The sequence below is a fragment of the Etheostoma cragini genome, chromosome 17 (genome assembly GCF_013103735.1).
Source record: "Etheostoma cragini isolate CJK2018 chromosome 17, CSU_Ecrag_1.0, whole genome shotgun sequence".
Taxonomy (NCBI): Eukaryota; Metazoa; Chordata; class Actinopteri; order Perciformes; family Percidae; genus Etheostoma; species Etheostoma cragini.
The window spans coordinates 12561967-12584399 of NC_048423.1; the positions used below are offsets into that span (position 1 = coordinate 12561967).

The 22433-nt window shown below is 41.3% G+C and overlaps 2 protein-coding genes across 4 annotated transcripts in view; one reads left to right on the forward strand and one right to left on the reverse strand.

Moving 5' to 3' along the window:
* Positions 1-344: 344 nt before the first annotated feature.
* si:ch211-223a10.1 (putative ZDHHC-type palmitoyltransferase 6) lies at positions 345-5025 on the reverse strand. The gene is made up of 10 exons (XM_034897353.1): positions 4687-5025; positions 3970-4105; positions 3713-3823; positions 3472-3604; positions 3139-3317; positions 2914-2987; positions 2573-2735; positions 2388-2470; positions 1726-1916; positions 345-1326 (listed from the first exon to the last, which is right to left on the reverse strand). The coding sequence occupies exons 1-10, from the start codon at positions 4805-4807 to the stop codon at positions 841-843; spliced, it is 1677 nt and encodes a 558-aa protein (XP_034753244.1). The 5' UTR covers positions 4808-5025; the 3' UTR covers positions 345-840.
* A 1709-nt stretch (positions 5026-6734) lies between these two features.
* wdfy4 (WDFY family member 4) overlaps positions 6735-22433 on the forward strand; it is a 42421-nt gene continuing 26722 nt past the window's right edge. For 2 of the 3 annotated variants that reach the window (XM_034897350.1, XM_034897352.1), the window contains exons 1-22: positions 6735-7014; positions 8194-8451; positions 10215-10326; positions 11165-11292; positions 11497-11625; positions 11775-11964; positions 12578-12767; positions 13800-13960; positions 15171-15403; positions 15495-15634; positions 16427-16557; positions 16785-16886; positions 17031-17221; positions 18194-18912; positions 19563-19656; positions 19762-19976; positions 20139-20242; positions 20404-20629; positions 20874-20950; positions 21036-21254; positions 21766-21944; positions 22032-22263. In XM_034897350.1, the coding sequence (XP_034753241.1) occupies positions 6994-7014; positions 8194-8451; positions 10215-10326; positions 11165-11292; positions 11497-11625; positions 11775-11964; positions 12578-12767; positions 13800-13960; positions 15171-15403; positions 15495-15634; positions 16427-16557; positions 16785-16886; positions 17031-17221; positions 18194-18912; positions 19563-19656; positions 19762-19976; positions 20139-20242; positions 20404-20629; positions 20874-20950; positions 21036-21254; positions 21766-21944; positions 22032-22263 (4051 nt within the window). In that variant the 5' untranslated portion in view covers positions 6735-6993. The remainder of the gene's footprint in view (positions 7015-8193; positions 8452-10214; positions 10327-11164; positions 11293-11496; positions 11626-11774; positions 11965-12577; positions 12768-13799; positions 13961-15170; positions 15404-15494; positions 15635-16426; positions 16558-16784; positions 16887-17030; positions 17222-18193; positions 18913-19562; positions 19657-19761; positions 19977-20138; positions 20243-20403; positions 20630-20873; positions 20951-21035; positions 21255-21765; positions 21945-22031; positions 22264-22433) is intronic. The other variant, XM_034897351.1, reaches the window with a different exon arrangement.

Below are 22433 nucleotides of genomic sequence, written 5' to 3' on the forward strand. Positions count from 1 at the left end.
TGTATGAAAGGCAGTACAGTAGACACTAAATATTATAACGTGATGCAGCCGCTCACATAGTCCAGACACTCCAGCCTCTGAGGGGTGTGGGGAACATCATCTATAATCTAGAAATATGATCCTGAGGGACACAAAGGAAATGAGCGTGTTTAATTGAAGGCATGAAAGGGCATGTCTCATTAGTGAGAGCAGAGGATGTGTGATAGCTCAAATGACTGGCAGCAGGTCAGAGTGGTAATGACATTATGTGAGGAACAAAGTCTTCTGCTATTAACCATTATCGCTAATCCCTAATCTCAGGATTTGCTAATGTTATGAGTACAAAAAATCGTCACCACGCTGAATGACGCTTTACACCATGAAGCACTTTATTCCAAACAACAATAACACTGGTGTTAAAATAAAATGCCAATTTGGGATATAAAACAGGTGTAAATGTGAGCATTCATTCAGAGATGTTACCTGCTAAAACACAGCTTTGGAAATATCCAGTACTTTACACAGAACAATGTGAACCAATACATTATTTAGAACACTTAAAAGGGTTTTGTGACGTTTCTAAAAACTAGTTGAACATCTAAACTCTTAGTGGTAGTTATCCTGCTAACCACTTTATGGACAAATCTGTTGATAAATCTACTCTATAGCCTACTGTATCTTAAAATAGAATATTGAGAGATAACCAAAGTTTGCATTCAAGTACAACATGTTATATGGCATTGGAGAGTTGTTGAATCTAAAGAGGACATTATCATAAGGTTGAGTGCACACCAAAGACTCCGTGAGCTGAGAAGTGAGCGATGAAACCATTTCAGCTGGATACAAGACAAAATGACAATTTTAAATGTCTATGGAAGTCTTGTCCTCTTTTTGTCCGGTGCCCACCCGTCTTCGACCCTCCAGCAGAAACGACAGTACTTTAACCCAGCGCTGTCCCAGTGACCTCTGCCGTGCTTTGCTCTCACACTGTCTGAAGTAGGTGGTCGTTCCCGTGGCAACAGCATCAAACTGCTCGGTCAGTAGCCAAGCCTCCCAAAGCAGTGTCAGTGCATTCATAACCATCATAACCACAACCCAGAACTCCTCCCCTAACAGCGTGAGCCACAATGACAAGCCGTGATTGCCCGCAGGCATCTTGTCGTACAGGTAACTTGTTGCCGTGGCAACAAAAAGAAGGTGGGCAATAACCATGAAGAGGATGAAGACGATGAAGAGGCGGTGGTTACCCCGGCCGACGCAGCGGTTGAGGAAAAGGCAGTGGTGGTCATAGTCTTTAATGCACACATCACACAGCTTGCAGTGTTTAGTGAAGTCGGGCAGAAACAACTGAGGAAATCAAAGACAGGGTCAGCAGGAGAAAACATACTATTACAAAATGTGCAAATTTAGCTCACCGGCTACTTTTGTCAAAAGGAAGCGGCAGGTTTTGTGTTTTATCTCGTACCTTTCAGACATTTACTGCTTTAGATACCTGCTTTTTAATTTCACTATGGGAGGAAAATCGACTGGCAGAGACTTATCACATTTAATTGTTACATCATTGATTCATTGTGACATCTGATATTTTTGAGCTTTTCGTAAAGGGAAGACCATGTGAAGAAACACACCAAGAGGAGAAGGGCTGTGTGTCATTATCTAGATCTAGACAGAAATTAGATAGATATTCTTGTAGGGGTTACAAAAACACCATGGCTCTCTGAACCATGACCAGTGTGAATGTTTTACCTCACAGTATGGACAGAACCTGTGTGGGCTCTGGTTGTTCTCCACCAGGTCAGCAATACAGGAGAACCGGGGATCGGCATCTGGTCTGTCCAGTTTTCCAGGGTCCTGAGTCAGAACCTTACAGAACAAACCGATGACTAGGGAGAAGTGAAACATTGCCAACTGGACCAACGCACTGATTGGCCACACACATTCAAAAGGTTAAGGATGAACCATTGTCGTTTTAATATACAAAATCCAAGATTACATTTGCCATACTGTGTATATCTGGGTGAGCAAGACTACTAAGAGAGCACTGGCCAGTTGACAATTTTCACAAGCAAGCTTGTGGAGTGCCCAAAATATGGATGTAGTCTTTGGGGAGCATGCATGTGCATACCAAATGTCACTGCATTATACTCTGTAAACGTGTACCTTTGGTTGGCCTGAGGGTGGCACTTCGACATTTATGAATTATTCTGCAAGGGCCTTGATAATTAAGGACCAACTTTTAAAGTAAATTGGCTTTCTCTTGATATGCCTCTTTGAACCACAGCGTTGGACAGACCAATAGACCAACCAACATTGAGGGGATTTTGTCATATTGGAAAAGCCAGATGATACTGTACATACAAATAGGCATGAGCATGAGACTTAAGGTGTGCTGTGTTTGTCAAGGATATTAGGCATTATCTTTCCATAGAAGCAGAGCAGGGAATGAAACAAGCCAGCTATGAGGGTTCCCAAGTAGATTGGGTTGGGTAACCTGGAAGAAAGACAGGGGCTGTCTCAACAGCGATATAAAAAACGTTGAAATATGTTGACTGACTGATTAATATTTCACACACACAAAATCTTTTTTTCAAACCTTTGGTATGTGGTCATGCGGTGGAACTGTGTGAAGATGTTTCTGGCCAGCCAGGGGAAGAGCAAACTGCAGCTTAACCCCCCGTAGCCTCCCAACATGGCGGCTATCAGCAGGATGGCAGCTCCACTCAGGGTTGGATAAAACAGTGTCCAGTAATACAAAACTGGTGAGAAAAGACACATGATACACGCATACAATGATGTGTTAAAAACTGACACATAAATGCACACACACACAGCACTTCAAATGTGACAGTGCCATTATAATCATCACCATTGTCATCCTCACAACTCTTGTTTTAATCTCCAAAGAAATTAACAAAACCACAGAGTAATATTCACCATGAGACTCTCTGGGCTTGTGGTGTATTGGCTCATTAATGTACCGACTCAGCAGCTTGGTGAGTTGCTGATGTCTAGAGAAAAATACACAATATAGCAATCTATTAATCAGCATCAGAATCCCAAGAGAAATAAGTCAACATACTGGATATCTAAAAAGGTACTGAGAGGTGTTTTCATACTAAGCCAGTGATATCCACAGATTTCTTAGAACAGCAGATTCACCTAAATGTTTTCCCCTGTTTGCAGAGGTCCAGTGGTGTGAGGCCGCTGTGGTTCTTCTGACAGAGCATCCCGCACCCTGTTCTCTGCAGCAGTGTCCAGCACACCTCCACTGCACCCCTCTCTGCTGCAACGTGAAGCGCTGTCGCTCCCTGCTGGTCAACTGCATCCACAGCACATCTCTGAAACACAAACAGAGGGTTGAGGTGCACAGCTGCTGCTAAAAGACAGTCACATCTGCACTGGGCCCAGTTGAAGACAACGTTTTAGTCATACTGTCGGTCTACTGGAGTTGCACAAATGTCAGTGAGTGGGGGATTAGAGACTATCTCGTACCTGGTCCCTGAGCAAATACCGGACCACCTCTGTGTTGCCTGTGGATGCAGCCAGGTGAAGGGGTGTCACCTGGTGCATGTCTGTGTCTGAGAAACGGAACATTCCTGTCTCCCACAAATAGTGCACTGTAACACTAGGAAAGATAACTAATAGTTAGTGCATGCAATATATATGTGTGTGTGTGACTGTGTAGCCAAACAAATACAAACCAAGTTTGTGATGTGTTGTTTCATCTACTCACATGCTGCCCCCTGTGACTGCATGATGCAGGGAGGTTTTTTGCTGCAGGTCTATGAGGCGCAAATCAGCTCCATACCGCATCATTTGGTACATGATAAAGATGTTCCCTTGCCTGATTGGAGTCAAAAGCACAAACTGTTATGACAAAGGATCAAGCGCAGAACAAAATGCATGATGCTCAGATCATGACATTGTCACCTCAAGAATCCAGGCATGTTTGTTTAACACCAGATAATTCCATGTGGAACTACTGCTCACCTGCAGGCAAAATGAAAGGCTGTCTGTCCTGCATCACATGTCATATTGGGGTCAGCTCCATTACTAAGGAAAAGGTCAACCATGGAGCGGTTGCCGTGTAGGGCAGCGTAGTGGAGCGGGGTAAAACCACCCCAGCCTGGTTGAAGACAAACACATGCTCATCACAATCCCATCTGCAGTCTCTGTGACTGTAACAATATATAGCATGACATAAATGCACGGCCTGTCAGCCTGTTGATCGCTGGATTCGGGTTTAGGGTTCCCTTAAACACAATGTGACTTTGTGCTGTGTTGTCAGAGGACACTAGTTCCTCTGACAACACAGCACAAAGTCACATTGTGGCATCTAGATGTCCATCTAGATGTGTGCCAGACCATCTCAAGTAGGAGCTGCAGGGTAAGGTTTCCCCTTGTCATTGTGACAAAATCACATCAGGAGACACCAGTTAAAGTGGTCTGTGGAAAATAACATTATACTTGAAAAAAAAGACAATGGTATAAATATCAGACACATGACACAGGAGGTTTGTTCTCTTGGAAAACAATGTCCATCAGTGGTTTTCTGTCATTTTAATAAACAAATCTGAAAATACCATCACTGACAGGTAAAGGGGAACTATGCTGACAGGTCCACAATAGGAAATGGTCTCTAGTTTTGCAAATATTCAGCGAATTGTCCACATCAAGATTTTTTTATTGTATGTTAATCCACCTTACCTTTTTGTTGGAGAACTGATCGGTCATTTTGAACGAACTGTATACACAGTTCAATATCTCCTCTTTGAATACAGTCAAATATGTCTGCACCGCTAACGGAGGACACAGGCATCGGATGCATTATGATCGGTGCACAGAGGCGTTCTGCTACATCCACTAACAGCAACCGCAACAGAAAAACCAACAAAAAACAGTTTCTCGGACGAGGTGCTACAACATCATAATGTAAAGTGACAAGACAGATTATCTTTGGCAGCAAAGTAACGGGGATCCTTCATTGTACTGATGAACTGATTGAGGCTGTCCAGAGTCAGACCACTCCCTGGACACCTCGTTGGTTGCTGCAGGTCACGTGATCGGTGATGTCACCTGTGTCTCCAAAACACGTGGTTCCTACAAACATATGCATTGCAGTAGAAATAATTCAGAGAGGGCCAATTAAGAAAAATGATACAGAACAGAAATGGAGTTCAAACATGAGGGAAATCCGAAGGGGGGGTTGGTATGTGAATGATACCGGTAGGATTTTAAAGTAGGGTGTGTTCATTTTTTAAATTATTAGTTCTTATTTCGATTCTATACACTCCGCCACGTTAGGTGGCGGTATGCACCTTAAAGTTGTTTTGCGATCCGCCAAAGAACACATGAATAAGGTAATAAACAGTTCTGTCACGCTCATAGACTGTTAATATTATGGCCATGCATGCTCTAATCGAACCTTTCTATAACTGTCTATGTATCGAACCTATACATCCATGCGATGAACATGGAAATATTGGTAGCAAAAATCTGAAAAACACTTTCTTTGCAGAGATTATACAATTTAGCTCAACAAAGAATGTATACTCATAAATGCAATACATTCAAGTATTATGATTATTAGCCTAGGTCTATAATTATTTCTCCAACGTTTAATTTGATATTGCTACGCTAATGAATCCAGTTAGTGCGGATCGTTCTGCAGAGACTGCATGCTCTGGCTGAAATGAAATGAGAGGGCTTTTTTTTGTCTCGGAGGGTTTTGTTTTGCACGTGCTGCAACATGCAACACATCGGCTTATAAAAGTTAGTTGCGTCAACATGTAACTACTATTAGTCACAGCTCTATTACAGCACTACAGTGTAGTACGTGTACCATTCCTACTGATGGAGGTATGCTACTTTAATGAGTGAAAACATAGTTTTAGTAGTTTTTTAGGTTCATAGTAATATTTGTTTTATTTTTGTAATGCAATGCGGAGTATTTTCTTCGTATATATCTTTACCTCTCTTCATACTTGTTGAAGGTATAATTAATCATTGGCTTCATGAGCATCATAGCATGCCCATACCAGCACAGTTAAACCACAGATAACGACTATGACTGTATTAATGTCATTGGTTACACATAGTTTTCCTGCCCAAATGTCTTCAGTAAACAAAAGGCTTACACGATTGAGCAGGTTTTCTATTTATTACTGGTATAGATATTTTTTCTCTACTTGTCTGGTGTCCATATAGTTATATATCACTGAAACCCACAAGATGGCGCTGTTTAGCTGAGATAGGTTAGCACTGCTTTGATTTTCTGTCACCGGTAGACATTAGTTTCACAATCTCAGTGCAATTACATTCTAGAGGCATTCAATCCAAGGCCCACTATGTGAACCAAATGTAAAACATATTTGAAAGAAAATATATATATTGTATTCCTACTGAATTTATTGGTCTTTATTCACAAGATTTAACACTAACAACAGCCGGTTGGCTGGTTTCTGATGGTGTTATAGGGATGTTTATCTTTTTTTTTTCTTAATGGAAATTAGACAAAACACAATTTGTTTGTAACTGTTTCTCCTATAAGTCTAAGTTTCCAATCTCTCCAAATAAATAAATAATAATAAATAATTACAAGTGGTGTTTGCTGGCTGCCATGAATCATGGGATCCTGTGCTGTGATTCATATCATACCAGTCTTACATGGCATGTCTATAAAAAGAAAAGGGACTCTTCTTGAGCTGTGGTGGGAGGGCCCCATCCAACCAGCTAAACAACACTTTTTCACTTCTGCTTCACTAAGGAAGTAAGAAGGCACATGACCTGGGCCAGCTGATTTGAGTTGCTCTGCTTGTTCAAAGTTCAGTCTGCTTGGCGCAGATTAGGAGGGACTGTAGTTTTACAGAAGGGTTTGCACAGTAAGCGCCAGTCATGTGTTAGCAGGTCTATGCTTGTCTTTCCTTCTAACATGGGAACTGAGACAGACCACTCACTCAGTTGGATTAATGCAACACGCATAACAGTGTCCTCTTAGAGCTGAGAAAATCCCAGATGGCTCTCACACAAGTACAGGTAAGAGAAATTAACCATGAATCATTTTCCTTTCAAAATGCATATTCAAGTCTGCAGAAATGTCATTGTAACCATGATCATGTATTTCACTTTAACATACTTGATTGTATGTAATTTTCAATTGGGTTATGTGTTGCTTTTTCGTTTCACAAGTAAGCAATGCATTTGGATGCTTCTGCGCCTTCTTGCTATCGGTCTCTCACACACACTCTGGACAAAGAACATTCTTACATGAGAAAACATCAAAGTTTTAAGGAATTTCTATGGAATATGAACTGTCTTTCCCTTTACTTTACCATGATAACTGATTTTACTGGTATTTGGCTTATCGGTTTAAAAGCCTGCCTCTACCAATCTCAGTCATTGTTCATTATGAGTGTGTGACTCTAAACAGAAAGTGTCCAAAATAATATAACTGCAATGAGGAAACAATGCTCTAGTCAACAGTAGCATGTCTGCTTGAGAGGAGGACTTCTTTTTCACACCTACAGTAGTGTGACAGAGAAGTAAAGCCCTTATTAGCAGCATCCTGTGTGAAGGAATTAAAATTCCATTTAAGAGTAATTTTATTTTACATGAGCAAGAACTGGCAATGTTAGGGGCAACGCTGAGAGCCATTGAAGACCCTAGGATTTGTAAGAACAAAAGGTACTTACACACGTGCGTCTCAAATTACATTAACTTGTAAGTGACGAGACTGATTAGGTATTCCCAAACTACCGCACAATTACTGCTAATAAAAAATTGCATGGTATCAAAGTAAAGAATATTAAAACATGGTTACAAAAAATAAAAAATTCATAAACCGTAAAATGTGTCCATGCAGTGGTTCAATTTGAAGCTTTAAAAGCTTTTAATATTTACTAGAATTATGTGCTTCCAATTACTAAAACTTGTGGATCAATTATACCCCACGGATCCCTCATGGAGGTTGATAACCACTTAATGAGAATGGCACATGACTGGCACGTGACTGTCAGTGCTATCTGGTGATTTCTCGATGCAGACAGTGTGCTGTGTTGGGTAGGGGATGAGGGCTGAAGGATTGCTTTAGGACAAATGTATTTGAGGAAGGGAGACAAATATGATTAGAAATGCATTTAGGATATTGTTGAAACTTAGGGTATCTAAGGATTTTAAATGTGGATTTCTCACTTTGGGCTCTCTTTTTCACCGCAGGACCAGACAGCTATAGGGGAAAGGATCAATAAGGAAACCGGAGAGCTGAGTGCTTCGGGGGAGTTATCCGTCTCTGTGGACTTGAAGGTGGAGAAAGTGGAGGGCCCTTGTACGAAACCTCATGTCCAACAAGTGCTCAGAGAACAACTACAGGAGCTAGGGATTCACAAATGCTCGAGCCCTGACCACAAAACTGACCGTGGTACTTTAGAGCAGAGAGAGGAACATCTAGTCAAAGTCCTGCCTCTCTACATACAGGTATGGCCCACCTGGACAATCATGTCCCATTGTTCTTTTAGAGTTATATTTTGCTATTCATCAACCAACCAATTTAGTTGTTTTACTGTCAGCTGTTTCACTGGAGTCATGAATCTACCATGGCAGGAGAATTTAAAGTGGAACCACAGTTCAAAAGGAATTCCCAGCCTTGAATAAGTTAAGTGGATGCCTCAGGACATTGGTTTCCAAAACCGCTCCATACCGCAGGAATGACAACATGAGGTGGCAACATGGACTGTATAATATTAATGGAAAAAGCATCCGGTTTGGCGAAGTGCTGCAAATGTGAAAAGCCTTAAACCTGCGTTCTGTCTGAATTGCAGCAGGGGACGACATGTGGGGTTGCAAAAGGAGGTTGGGTTCTGTAGAAGTCTATGAGAAAGTGACCAACCTCTCACTTGATTTATTACCTCCGTAAACATTTTCATAATGAGTATATGTTCTCAGTCGCTATTTTTAAGTCTTATGCAACACATAATGATGAAAGTGAAAGTGTGAAACGTAACGTAGAGTGTAAGGGCTCCTTACACTCTTGTCTAAAATCGCCACATCCGCAACCAGTATGGCTGTGCCCGTAACGGCAAACTCGACGACTCATAGCAGATCTCCACAATACCAATGGGTGATGTCACACATGCTCTGTCTATCAGAGCAACACTATGTAACTTTTCCCGATCCCCCCCTACAGGTTTAAAGTGGAATTGTCCCTTTAGGTCTCACTGGAACTACAGATTCGCTACTCGATCTGGCAAACTTGCATAGTGCGGTTAAGCCTGTAGAAAGCCACCAAGAAAATACAGAAATGCTGTTCATCCTGTTGCGAGTTGATGAACCACTGAAATCATTTTGGAAACATTATTTTTAAGTTACAAAAAGTTCTTTAGTGTTGCTTTAAAGCAACGCTATGTAACTTTTCCTGCATCGGCCCCGCTACAGCTTGTCTCATTGGAATTACAGCTCGTTCTAAAAGTTACATAGAGTGGCTTTAATATTATACAGTCTATGGGTGACAGTCAGATGTTTGGCCCTCAGCTGATCCCATCACTGTTTCTTTGAACAAAAGTATATATGTGGTCTCTTAGTAAATCTGTACAGTTTACTGAACCCTTTATAGCCATAGCTTCCGACCTGGCTTTAATTAATTGGAAGAAGAGAAATTTCTCATTCTCCGAGCCTGAATTGCATCACAGTTATTAAGAAACCTCTTGACATTTTTTTCCCAGGCACACACTCCGGGCTAATTCCATCATTGATCAGTGTGTGTGTAACACCATTGATTCGGGCTCACAGCTGTAAACGTAATCACGCTTTGGTGTTGTGTGTAGTTCTGTGTGTGTATGTGTGTTTGTATATACTGTATGTAGAAGCCTCATGACCAGAGATTTGAGCAGAACGTACTGTCTCACTCAAGAACAGCAAACTCAGTGAAATGTGATATCTCCTATGAAACTGAAGATCATTTATTATGCACTGGCTTTTATTACTTATTGTTTAGTGCCTTACCCAAAGCAGCTGGTATCAACTATAGTGTAGTTACTTTGTTTTACTGCATCTTGTATCTTATAATGCACCAAATGTGGCAAAGTACAACCCAATGAGTATCCAATCCAGACATATTTGAAGACAATTTGCACCGAAAAAATGGAATTTCATCTCATGTGTCATTTCGTCAGTATCTCACATGTGTTTTTTGCTCTCCGCCAGTTTCTTTATATAATAGACTCTCTGATCTCTGATCCAAGGTCTGTGAGCATGGCGGCAGACTTGAAGGTTTGAGCATAAAGGGGCTTGCAGTTCTCGTTGCTAACACTACCATCCATAACATCCACACCAGATTGGCAGAAAAACCTGCAGGTAACAACAACTGTTCATATCATAGCAAACGCAACCGTTTTTTTTTTTTCCTGGTGGAGGAACTTTCTACCTCCTCTGGCTACTTCTGCATTTTCAGTGTGCTGCTGTTCTTTTCCTGTAGTTGTTTTCTCACATTGTAAATGTCACTCATGTCACATTATCATTGTCACATTGAAAATAGAACGCCAAAGCAAAACATGTAATCTGTTCAAAGAATGTGGAAACATGTCATATGTAGTTCCTTTTCTGGAGGTGTGGATGCTTTCTTTCCTTTGACAATGATCTAGTAATGTTCTGTCTATGTCTCCCCTGTCTTACTCCCTGTCCCTCTGCAGATGGTTATTTGTGTATTTTTCTGGAGGTTTGAAGGAGAAGCTTTTTTGTTGTTAGATGTTTGTTTTTGTTATGTTTTTGTTGTTAAAAGTCAAAAGCATATTGTATCTATTTAGTACTTATAAGTGTGGCTTTTCTTTCCTAAGTCAAGGCCTAGCTGATCTTTTTAGGTGTCCCTGTCTTTAAAATAATTTCACAGGCGCACTTCCGTAGCACAAAAACAGACACTTGCCAAAAGAGAAACAATGCAAATTTTCTCTCTGAAAACAGAAATGAAACTTTATTAGACAACACCCCAGTCTGTTCAGATATGCATTATTCTTTCTATTTGAACACTGGTACACTTCACTGAATGTGGATTTTACTGATTTCTGTTGCAAAATATTGTGAAGTGAAGCAGCTACAGTATAAACAGTTTCTCCATTGTTATCTTTGATTTTTTCACTACACATTCTTTAGGCCCATTGTTCAGCACGTTTAGTCATGTTGAGTGTTTTGTTTTCAGAGGGGGCTCGTGGTGAGGTGGTGCGATTCTTCCAGAAGCAGGATACTAAGGATATAAACTGTGAGGGGAGATACAATCAAGGATGGCTGCTGTTAAAATCTCTGCTGCTGTTGACAGCTGACAGCCCAGTGAGTGAAAACAAAGTTTTGAATTGAGGTTTCCGTAATTTTAGTCAATGGATCTTGCCGAAAACCATTTTACATTTAATTGGAGTCACTCATTCACCGGGAGTCCCTGACTGGTGTTGGACAACATGAAGTTATATTCATTATGTTGATAATTTATAATAATTTATCATTTTTGTGTGTGTGTGTGTGTGTGTGTGTGTGTAGGATATATTGTCCTGTATAAACCCAGGGCTCCCTGCTGCTTTGGTGAAATGTCTGTACCTGCTAGTGTGCCTTCCAGCTAAAAAGGAGGACTTGGCCATTGAAGAGACCTTTCAAGAGCACCTAACGCAGGTCAGCTGAGGCAGTATTTTACGTTTTGTTAACTCTCCGTATTTTTCTTCCTCAACATGCAAGCTACTTGCCTATCATCTATGCTGCTTCTATCTTTTTTCACTGGGGTATGGTCTCACCCTAACATTTTTCCCTCTGCTCTTTTCCAGGTTCTCCTTCAGCTCTGTAGACAGCCAGCCAATGTTGAGAGACTTGTTGAAACTCAGGAACTGCAGTGTCTTATCATTGGCCTCACATCACTATGGGACCAGACCAGCGCCACATGGAGACATCAGGCCTCTCGCATGCTCAAGGCAGTCTCGGCTGTAGCAACAAGCAACACTGTTCCGAGCTTGCAAGGTGAAGTAACTGACAATAAGTAACATTTCTGTTTATCTTATGGTCATTTAATAGTTTTGCTTCCTTGTTATAATATACTATACTCCGTTAGATCCACTAAACACACTGTATTAAATGCATCAGAAAACAAGCTGCACAGAAAGAGGCTAATTAGAGTTTATTTGTGCAGACAGATATGTCTGCACAAATAGACATTCCAATAATAAGATGATTATACAGAGACACATGACCAAGCTTCCCAGCAGAAAGACCTCACTTGATGCCTCCTTTAGCACAGATAATTCACTTAGATGTTCTACTAAGCATAAGTTTACTCCGATTTGTTTTGGACACCAAAAAGATGTCAGCATTTTCCAGCAATAAGTGTTTTTCTTTGCTATGGAATCCTTATTCTATAGCAGTTTGTCAAATCTAGGTGAAGACAGGAGTTAAGGAATTCATTGGAACTGTGTCACTGAAAAAGAGACGGCACTTGAAGCATTACTTGTTTGTGGTGATGTGTTTCTTGAAATTGGAAGCTTTGAGTGTGCAGGCACTATTCTTCTGATATACTCTATATCTTGCAGAGTAATTGCTTATGCACTAACCAAGATCACTGTCTTTTCCTCATTAGTCAAGAACTGTGTGCGTATCTGCATCCAGAACCTTCTGCACATCAGGGCTGATGTCTCAGGGCCGCTGCTAGCTGAGGTAGCTGTGGCTGTGTTTAGCTTCATTAGAGACACCTATGCACTCAATCCAGCCCTCTTCGTGGAGTTTGACACCAACAACGGCTACAGGGCCCTTGAGAACATTCTGAAACGGTGAGATAAAGGGACATGAACAGAAGATGAATGAAACAAATGAAATGAAATCAAAGAGTGTCCTTAGAGAGGACATACTCCATAAAAGAAATGAAAGGCATCAAAAGAATGTGTTATTTGTGTTATTTTTGGTCTTGGTCAAGAGTAAATGGACATTCTTTGAAATTAAAGTGTTACTCTCGCCAAAATGCAACCTATGGTGTTTTTGTGAATATACCTGAGTCAAACTTTTGTTTAAACGCATTATTAGGACAGAAATGCTACTTTTGTCATACAAAACCTTTAGTTTTTAGTAAACTCTGTGTACACAAAAGATGTTCTCAAGGCTGAAGTTCATGTGTAGAGACCCTGGTGACACTTTGAGCAAAGTTTTATGTTGTGTCAAACCTTTTTTGTGTTTTTAAAATAGTGATTTTGATGATATCAAAGTACTGGCCCTAGCGCTCCCATTAAAAATGCCATTTGACCGAAAAACGAAAATAGGTGGAATCTAGAAAGTGGCCTTTCTGTCCTTATTATGCATTTAAACAAAGGTTTGACTAGGGTACATTTACGAAAAGACCCTAGGTTGCATTTTGGCAATAGTTACACTTTAAGTGGAATTTCATGTTGTAAATACACAGCCCATTCAAAGGGTGCAATGCTTCATATAAATGTTATGTTTGTTCTTAGCGTTAGGGCTGGGTACTGAATTCAACACTTTTTAGGCACTGACTGAATTGCCTCCTTAGAATCGAGTATCAAAAAATACCTTGACATTCAGTACCAATACCTAAGGAGGGTGCAGATTGGCTGTCTGCACATTGTAGAGACAATCAGGACCAACTCTACATTACGCACATAAGCAGGCCTCACTTAGTAGGAGCTGAAGAATAAAAAAAAAAGTTGTGCTCTAAAGTGAAAATTATTTTTGTTGAAATGGATTTTATGAAATTGGTATTGAAAAATGTTTTGTTCAGGAACTGGTATTATATTGCTCTTTGCAATACAATTTAACTTAACCATTTCCTCTCGTCATTATACCATCATCAGCTGTGAGGAAGGTGTTCCTGTGGAACAGTTCCAGCCTGTGGAGGAGTTGCTGGCTCTCATTGCCTCTTTCACCCTGTTGGGAAAAACTGAGCTGAAAGTGGCTCTTTGTGTCACCAATCCCCAACCTCCAGCCTTTAAGTTTGACCCGCCACTCACCAAAGGTAGGTCAAGTCCTTTTCACTTTGTAAATTCTGCATTATTATTCTCTGGCCACCCTCCCTTAATTATTTTTACTAACAGCTGATTATATTATAAGGATAAACTCTGAACCATCCCTTCCAAATATACACTCCAAACCATCTAATTATCATCACATGCATGACTCAGCAAATACAGGCTTAGGAAGGGGGATGGGCCCCCCAAATGAACACGTAGTTCATCCCTCCTTTGCACTTTTGCCCTCATGTAACCCATCCAAACTGCTCTTCTCCATTTTCTTGATTTCCCACACACCCTGGCTTTCCATTCCCCCACTGCTACCCCGCTGCAGTGCACAACACCCCTCAGGTTAACAGAAAGCTGAGGTGATTATGTCTGGGATGATGAAGTGGAGGCTTTCCGTCTAACTTTGTTAGGATGCTCCACATCCACTCATCACTGGCCTACAGCAACCAGCCATCTATCATAAATGCACACACACCTCCATCCAACACTCGTAAACAGAGTGTCCGTAATAAACACACACCCACACGCACACACACATATAATTATACACACAGACACACACACTCAGCACCCATCCATCACATCAAGGAGAAGATCTCTCTCCAGCAGAGGCACCAGAGGGACTGTTTTGTGCTGATCTTATTTGGATTTGATGCAATTTTGATTAAGTATGAAAATGAATCCTATTACTAACCAGGTATATATTTATTTGCAGCAAACACAAGGTTGTTTTGGCTCCCAAATCTAAGACCTCCTTTAAACATTTTGACAATGCAGCGAACAAACTCTATCAAGGCAGATTATACTACTTTTCTTTTGCGTTCATGGATGTTGGGCTGTTTGTTTTTAATCTGTCTATGTATGTATAACTCGGTTGGCGTATTGGATTCAGCATGTGCCCTACGTTAAAGGCTGTTTGTAATTTATCGGTTTTCCTTTTAAAATTGACTGTCTGACCTTGACAGAGCGAAATCTGATAAATTGGGCTTTAAATTCAAAATATATTTTGGCTAAATTGACCTCAGGTTGATATTGTTTTGCAGTTCCATATTTAATAGACTAGTAGAAGAACATGTCGCCCAGTTCATAACGTTAGATAAACCAACACACAGACTATTATTCTATTCATTGACTCATTTTTAAGGGCTAAAACCTCCTCAGACAAGTGCACTGACACTTTCTCTCCTGTTGTCCCTCTGTCTCCAGGTTCAGCAGTAAAAAACCTGCCTGCCTTCCACCTGCTGCAGGCCTCAATTTTGCGTTCTCACGATTCACTGCTATGCTGCCAGCTTCTTCGAACCCAACAGACAATATGGGAGAGGGACCCAGCCAATTTTTTCCTCTTGGAGTGGACTGTCCAGTCGATGGCCCAGCTGGCTGCCTGTCTGTGGCGTAAACCAGCACCCGTACAAAAACTATTCTTTTCAATGCTAGAGATGGTATGACTTCTGATGTTGACAGCAAAGTCCTTTGCATGCTTTTTTATTGATACACCGTGCATTCAAGGTTTGATAACCTTATTTCCTACAGGTGATATTTAAATTGAACTACATCCCCCATGAGACCTTGCGGGCACTGCTGGGTGTGCTGAAGCAGAGCTGGGCTGGGACACTGGCTGGAGGAATGGCTGGGATAGAGTTTGGAGTGGTGGCTCTCAAGTGTTTCCACAGGTGAGCAGTGCTAACGTAGATACTTTGAATTGTTCAGGACACTCCTACTTAAAATATTTTATTCTGAATGTATCTGATGCTACTCAGAATTTGTTGTTCTCATCTCAATTGCCAACCTTATAAAGATAGTAAAAAGTTTTTTTTTATGCTTTTTGGCTTTTCCCTTTACTTTATTTACTGTTATATATTTTTTTGTGCATGTTATGGGTTTATAAAGTGATTACAAACCCATAGTCCATCCCAATGGCACTTACCATCTCCAACAGAAAACACTGTTCACAAACTGCTCCTAACTGCTCTGTTGCAGTCCAGCTATTGCTTCCATGACAAACTTTGTAACACATGTTATAATGCTCGCCTAGCTGCTAGCGTGGCACACCCTCATACTCTGCTTCTGACTAGCTAGTTGTCATTACCTAGCTACTACGCATTTGTGACTCCCAACAAAGATGGAACAGAAGTGAGATGCCTCACTCTGTAGCTCAAACAGAGAGCTCAACACACAGGGTGAAAAGATGAACTGCAGCAATGGGCGGGACAACATATATATTATGTTTTTTTTTAAATTAAACCATGAAAAGCTATTCTGGTACAACCTCTATTTACAATTATGAACCTGAAAATGATCATAATATGAGCACTTCAAATAAAAAAATAAATAAACCAAGATTTAACCTTTTTCAAATTGTACTGCACAAGCTTGGTTAGTTTTATCATAAAGACAGATAAACAGGTAAGGAAGGATAAAGTTGCTGATGTTTTACAAAGATCTATATCTCCTCTGCTCTGTAGAATGACAGTGCACAGCGGCATGCTAGCTGAGGTGCTGAGCAACTGGGGCCTACTAGAGCTGCTGCTCAGTGAACTTCGAAGGAGAGCTAAAATCCTCAGGAAGGCTGGAGTTGTCTCTCCCCCTCAAATAAGTATGAACCAACATATTTGTTTCCTCAACGTATGATGTAATTATGATTGTACAACTACTAAGAGCAGACAGAGAGGGATGTTGAACATAATAATTCGTCATTACAGCGAATTTGGGATTGAGTGAGCACACCCAGTCAAAATTCAGTAATTTTACTTTCAAAGTGAGTGACAATAAAACTGAATTGATGTAGACAAAAAATACATCTAAAGTTGATGTGCTCTTTAGACCCCCAGCAGCTGCCCCATGTGGAGGAAAGTGAGAGACTGCTCACTACCTGTATGCTTCAAGTTGTGTCAACCCTTACTTTGCGTTCAATCAAAAACACAGGTATACACATTCACTTCTTTTCAGGTCAAATTTTTGATTAGATTCCCTACTCTTTCACCATCTGTAATTTATTCCTTCGTTTATGTCAGGGCTTGAAACTGCTGTTGTATATTTGTGTGTATTTTCTTTACATGTCCATTCCAGTTTCAGTGCGAAACCTTGGTATGGTTCCCTACCTAAAGATCTTCTTGGATGAGGATCAGTATCGAAGTCCTACTCTGAGCATTTTGGAGCAGCTAGCTGAAATTAACCCAGAGGAGTTTATGAGTACCGCCATAGGAGCCCTCTGCTCCTCTACACAGCAGGAACTTAGTTTGAAGCGGGACCTTTTGCAGGTACTTACATTTTAGATTCACCCCACAGTCACAGACAACAGCACACACACATCCAAAAACACTCAAGATATGCAGTGATCTCAGCTGATCAGTAAACATAGTCTCCACTCTACATCAAATCAAACACATTGTACTGCACTCAAAACATAATAAGCTAGTGAATTATTTTTCTTAGCATGTGGGACCCTCATTACATTATGGACAAATGCAGATTGATTTGCTACAACACAACAGGTTTAGCTGTTAACTCTGGACCAATTTGATTAGGCCAGCAGCCTTGTGCTGTGGCACTCTCAAGATTACCACTTCTATCAGATCAGTGAATGGGACAGAGATCTGATTAAGCCTAACTAAGTTACACACCCACTGTATGTGTCCGTTTTTATAGATGGCAGTGAGAAGAGCTCTTACTTGCAGATTGTGTGTGTGTGTGTGTGTGTGTGTGTGTGTGTGTGTGTGTGTGTGTGTGTGTGTGTGTGTGTGTGTGTGTGTATGTGCGTGCGCTAGTTGTGCATGTTTGTGAATGCAGGCTTGTTTTGGTTTGTGTGTTCTTTGTACTAACATGGTTAAAGCAGGTGGCAATCAGATTGGGTACGACCTGGGTTGGCAAGTGTTAAGAGCCATTGTGATTACTCCAGTTTCAGTTAATCACATTTCCCTCTGCGTTCTGCCTTACACATTACCTACCTGATGGATTAGGTCTCTAAATTGAATAAAGCTAATGTGATTTTGTTCACCTCTGAAAACTAGTTACCAGAAATGATTTATGATATATCTATGCGTTTCATGTATTTTTCATGACATTGTTTTAATTGACCAGGGAGATGCTATTAAATGCTGAGACTTTGAGCTAAGCTTAGTGTCTATCAAAATACAAGTATAGAATTTGCTTTGTCATGTGTGTGATTAGGCTTACGTTCCACATGCTCACTGTCCAAATGGTCTGTCTGATTTCTTACTTTTGTATTTCAGTCTGTGCTAAAGGTGATGGAGAGCCCCAACAACTGGGACGCCTTCAGGAGAGCAGGAGGCTTCACCGGACTGCTTTCTGTGGTGATCGACATGGAAGGAGCTCTGTCTGACCCTCCTCAGGGAGAAGTTTGGAAGTCCCTTGGGCACCAACTGCTGCTGGACCTCCTCCTCCTCACTCTACACATTCTGGCCTTGGCTGTGCATCTTCACACAGTAAATGCACATCATTTTGAGACTGGTGGATTTTATGAAAGGCTGGCAGAGGCTCTACTCCAGCTGGGCTGTTTTTACACAGAAGGCCCTGAGAAAGTGAAGTTTGATGGAGAGGAGGGTTCCTTTCTAAGGACTGCAGAGGACCACCAGTCTCCTGAAAAGAGCTTCCACCAGTTTGTTGAGTTAGCAGAGGCCCCTAAAGCTCCCTCCACCACACCACAGCCCAATCTGCCTGTCACTCTTCGGACATGTATAAGGCTGCTCTCCTATCTTGACCATTTCGCCACAGGAACCAACTCTTTTCTGGAGATAAACTTGGGACTAGAGCCAGAGGAGGTGTGTGACGGAGTTAAAGAGATAAATGGACCAGCAGGCCATGAAAGAGCGCATTCAGGGTCCCCACCTGTCCACTCGATATCAGGCCTGCACTCCATGGAGAACACACATGGAAGGTCCAGAAACACAGCATGCAGTATTTCCACAGTCAGCACAGAGTCTCAGTACAGTTGGATATTTCTAAGTATTTGGAGGTTGTGGAAACAATTTTATTATACAATGAATTTAATATTCCTCTACATCAGGGCTCTTCATTGTTTTTTAGGCCAGGGACCCCTTAGTTGAAAGAGAGACGGAGCAGGGACCCAGCACATATTGTATTAAATGTAGTTGCATATTAACCTGGGCGTACAATAACGTGTAGGGCGGCCTAAAGTCTTCACACATACCATCTGATGGTACATACAATACTAAGCTATTAAAATAATAATAATTATTGACATTTATTCATGTATTTATACATCATGTTTTAATGTTAAACATACATGTAGCACATTGAATCCTTAAGTTTAACTGTATCTGGCTACCTTAGTGGCTACCTTATAATAAGCGTGTCATCAATTATCTGTACAGTTTTGCTAAAAATATGTTGGACTCATGTTTATGTATATTTTCAGACATAATATCTTTAAAAACTTTTTTTTAAATGATAAAACAATGACTTGGGCTCCCCTGCAGTAACTCTCAGGACCCCTAAGTGTCCCAGACCCCATGTTGAAGATCTCTGCTCTACAGTCATATCTAAATTGGAGGGAATGAATGTGATCTTATAAGTATCAACCCATCCTTTTTTGTTTTGTGTTTTTTTCCTGGCTTTCAGTAGGTTCACCAGCAATCATGTTATTCTTCATCCAGGAGCAATCCGGGTCATTATGACTCTTCTTCCAACCGTATTTACTCCTGACTACCCACAGGTACCTTTTCTATACTGAACATATTACAGTGTCTTAAGTTGCACTTTATTAAATACAGGCTATGGCCCCAGTTTGAGACACATTCCTTTCCTTTTTTTTTTCTAGCTCTCTATGGAGGTCCAGTTCTCACTGGCGCACCACATCCAGGCCATGGTTAAATCTGAGCGAAACCGCCAGATAGTGTGCGAGGGGGGGCTTGTCTCCACACTCCTGGCTCACTGTCAGAGCATGTTGCTGGCTCCAAACCACCTGTTACATCTACCGGTTACTCGCATCTTGGAAAAGCTCTCCTCCCAGGCCATCACACAATCAGACTTCAGGTAAATCATGCTCTGTCTCAGAGGTTCAGACAAATGCATTTCTTAATTGCACTGGATATGAAAAGGCTTTTTTTCTTTTTAAATCCATTTTTACAATAACAGTTTTCACTACAATATTCTGAATCTGACATCTGATGTTTGTGCTTGCTTTTTCCTCCCCAGGAAGTTCCTGTGTTTAGGGGACCCACTCATGTGCTTGGCAGACAAAACGGAAATGCAGTCGCAACTAGAATGTCACCCACTAGTCAAAGATCCTGTTTCAAGTGGTAAAGACTAGTTTTGTTCTAGTGACTTAATATTTCTGTTATTTTATACCTGCTCTTTACTAAGCATTTTAGTTTTGGTCCACTTGAGGGATAATTTGGCCTTTCAAACACAGGCATTAATCAGATCACACATTGGATTTTGGTTGTGTTGTCTAAACTAGATCACAATACAGAGGAAGATGCCGCATTGGGATCTTCAGGAAAGACACTGAAGCGGACCTTCAGCTTGTTACAGTCTACAACTCGCAGTGAATCTTCTGGTTTGGCCATCCCTGTCCACCAGATCATTAGTCTGGTGACAATGACATCACCGCGCACCTTCAGGCCACACCGACTCTCTTCCTCACCTGCCTTTGTAGAGTTTGACATGAGCGAGAGTGGATATGGGTGAGTCCTTGTTTTACTGGGTGTCTGTGCAGTCCTGCAATATCAAAGAGACTAACCTACAGTTGATGACTAAATGGGACTTATTGTTTAGTTATGCTCTATGTAAAATAATCAGAATGTACTTTATGTGCTGCAAAAATAACAAGTGAGGTTTGGCTTGTGAGGAAATCTCTGTAATGTTAAAAAAAAAGGCAAAATATTGATTATTTACAAATTTCTTGGCATGTGATGGGATGCTTTGCAGCTGCCTTTTCCTGCCTTCTCTGGCGACAGTGAAAGGAGTGACTGCTGATTCAATCCCAACAGGTGGAATTGGAGGAGGTAAGTGATGAGTCTACATGCTTAATACTCACAAACATGTGAATAAAATTATGTACCATGGCTAATAATCTCTCTCATATTTTAGACTGTCGGGGTTTTCCTCCTGTAGCTGGTCTCTCATTTTCCTGCTGGTTCCAGATCAACCGGTTTAGTTCAGCCTGTGACTCCCACCCAATCCGTCTACTGTCAGTGATTCGCCACATGTCGCGGACTGAACAACAGTACATCTGTCTGTCAATCTCCTTCTCAGCCTATGACGGCTGCCTGGTTATCTCCACAGAGGAGGAAGCATTTACATATCTGGGTAAGAGCAATAAAAAGTTTGGTCAGCATCTTATTGATTGACAAAATTATTTAAAGAAAGTAGGAGAATTTCTTTAGCTTTTTAGTTCTCTTTCTAGCTTTCAAAACTGTCCTCTATTCCTTATTCATTCTGTTTAAACCTATCGTGCAGCGGGCCCAATGCCCGGCGCAAAGGCCTTACGCAAAGCCCGATGCAAGTGTCTTTGCTATTTTAAGACAGACGCATTGTTAATTTCCCGTCCTGTGCTCACGTTGTTTCAATAACAAATGCCGCAGCGCCCATTGGCGTGCTGGACTTACAGGGAGGTGTGTAAAGGTGAATTCTTGGCGTATTGCTATCTTGCAGCAACAGACAGTGGTCGCGCCATTGACCAACAAAAACCTGGTCTAAAGTCAATAGCGCAGCATTTCATTGAATTTTAACAGCTTTAAAATAGGACTGCACAATATTTGCATCATACATTTTTACTGCAGAGATAGATCAAATGTCTTTCTCCATCTTTGTTCAACAGATATGATGGAGCCAGAAGTTTGCACCCCCTCTTCTTTGCCTACGTCACTGAGGTTCCGCTGCTCCAGCATGCTGGTCCCAGGTCAGTGGCACCACCTGGTTGTGGTCATGGCCAAAGAGGTGAAGAAGAGCTGTCTGACTTCAGCCTACTTCAACGGCAAGGCAGTGGGGACAGGAAAGGTACGACAAGAGGAGAGAAACTGAGTAGCTGATGACTAAACTGGCATTTGTGTATTCATGTATCATAGCCTCTGCATTTTCCGTCAGATGAAGTATATTCAGCCATTCCCTGGTCAGTATGTCTCCATGGACCCCGCAGCTGTGATTGATGTGTGTGGCCTGATAGGAACACCAGCACTTTGGAAGGAGCATGCTGCTCTAGTATGGCGAGTGGGTCCGTCTTACCTGTTTGAAGAAGCTTTGAGCCCTGAGGCTGTGGGTGTCATGTACTCACAAGGCACCGCCTACCAGGGCAATTTCCTTGCTCTGCGCAACACAGGTGGGTGTCAAGATCTTGTGCAAGTATTTCACAGGATTTCCACAGAATGTCTTTTGTTTACTTACAGAAAGTCATCCTGAATAAGAGCATATTATACGTGCTGAATCTGTAATCATATATCTGTCTGTGCTCTGAGTCAAATATGAGACTAGAATAATATAAGGTTGTTT

Excerpts from the sequence above, each read along its gene's own strand:
- si:ch211-223a10.1 (XM_034897353.1), bottom strand. The coding sequence starts at position 4,807 with ATGCATCCGATGCCTGTGTCCTCCGTTAGCGGTGCAGACATATTTGAC. Across the intron at positions 1,917-2,387 it reads CTATGGAAAGATAATGCCTA|GTGTGTGGCCAATCAGTGCG; the intron begins ATATCCTTGACA and ends AACCTTTTGAAT. Across the intron at positions 1,327-1,725 it reads GGTTCTGTCCATACTGTGAG|TTGTTTCTGCCCGACTTCAC; the intron begins GTAAAACATTCA and ends TGATTTCCTCAG.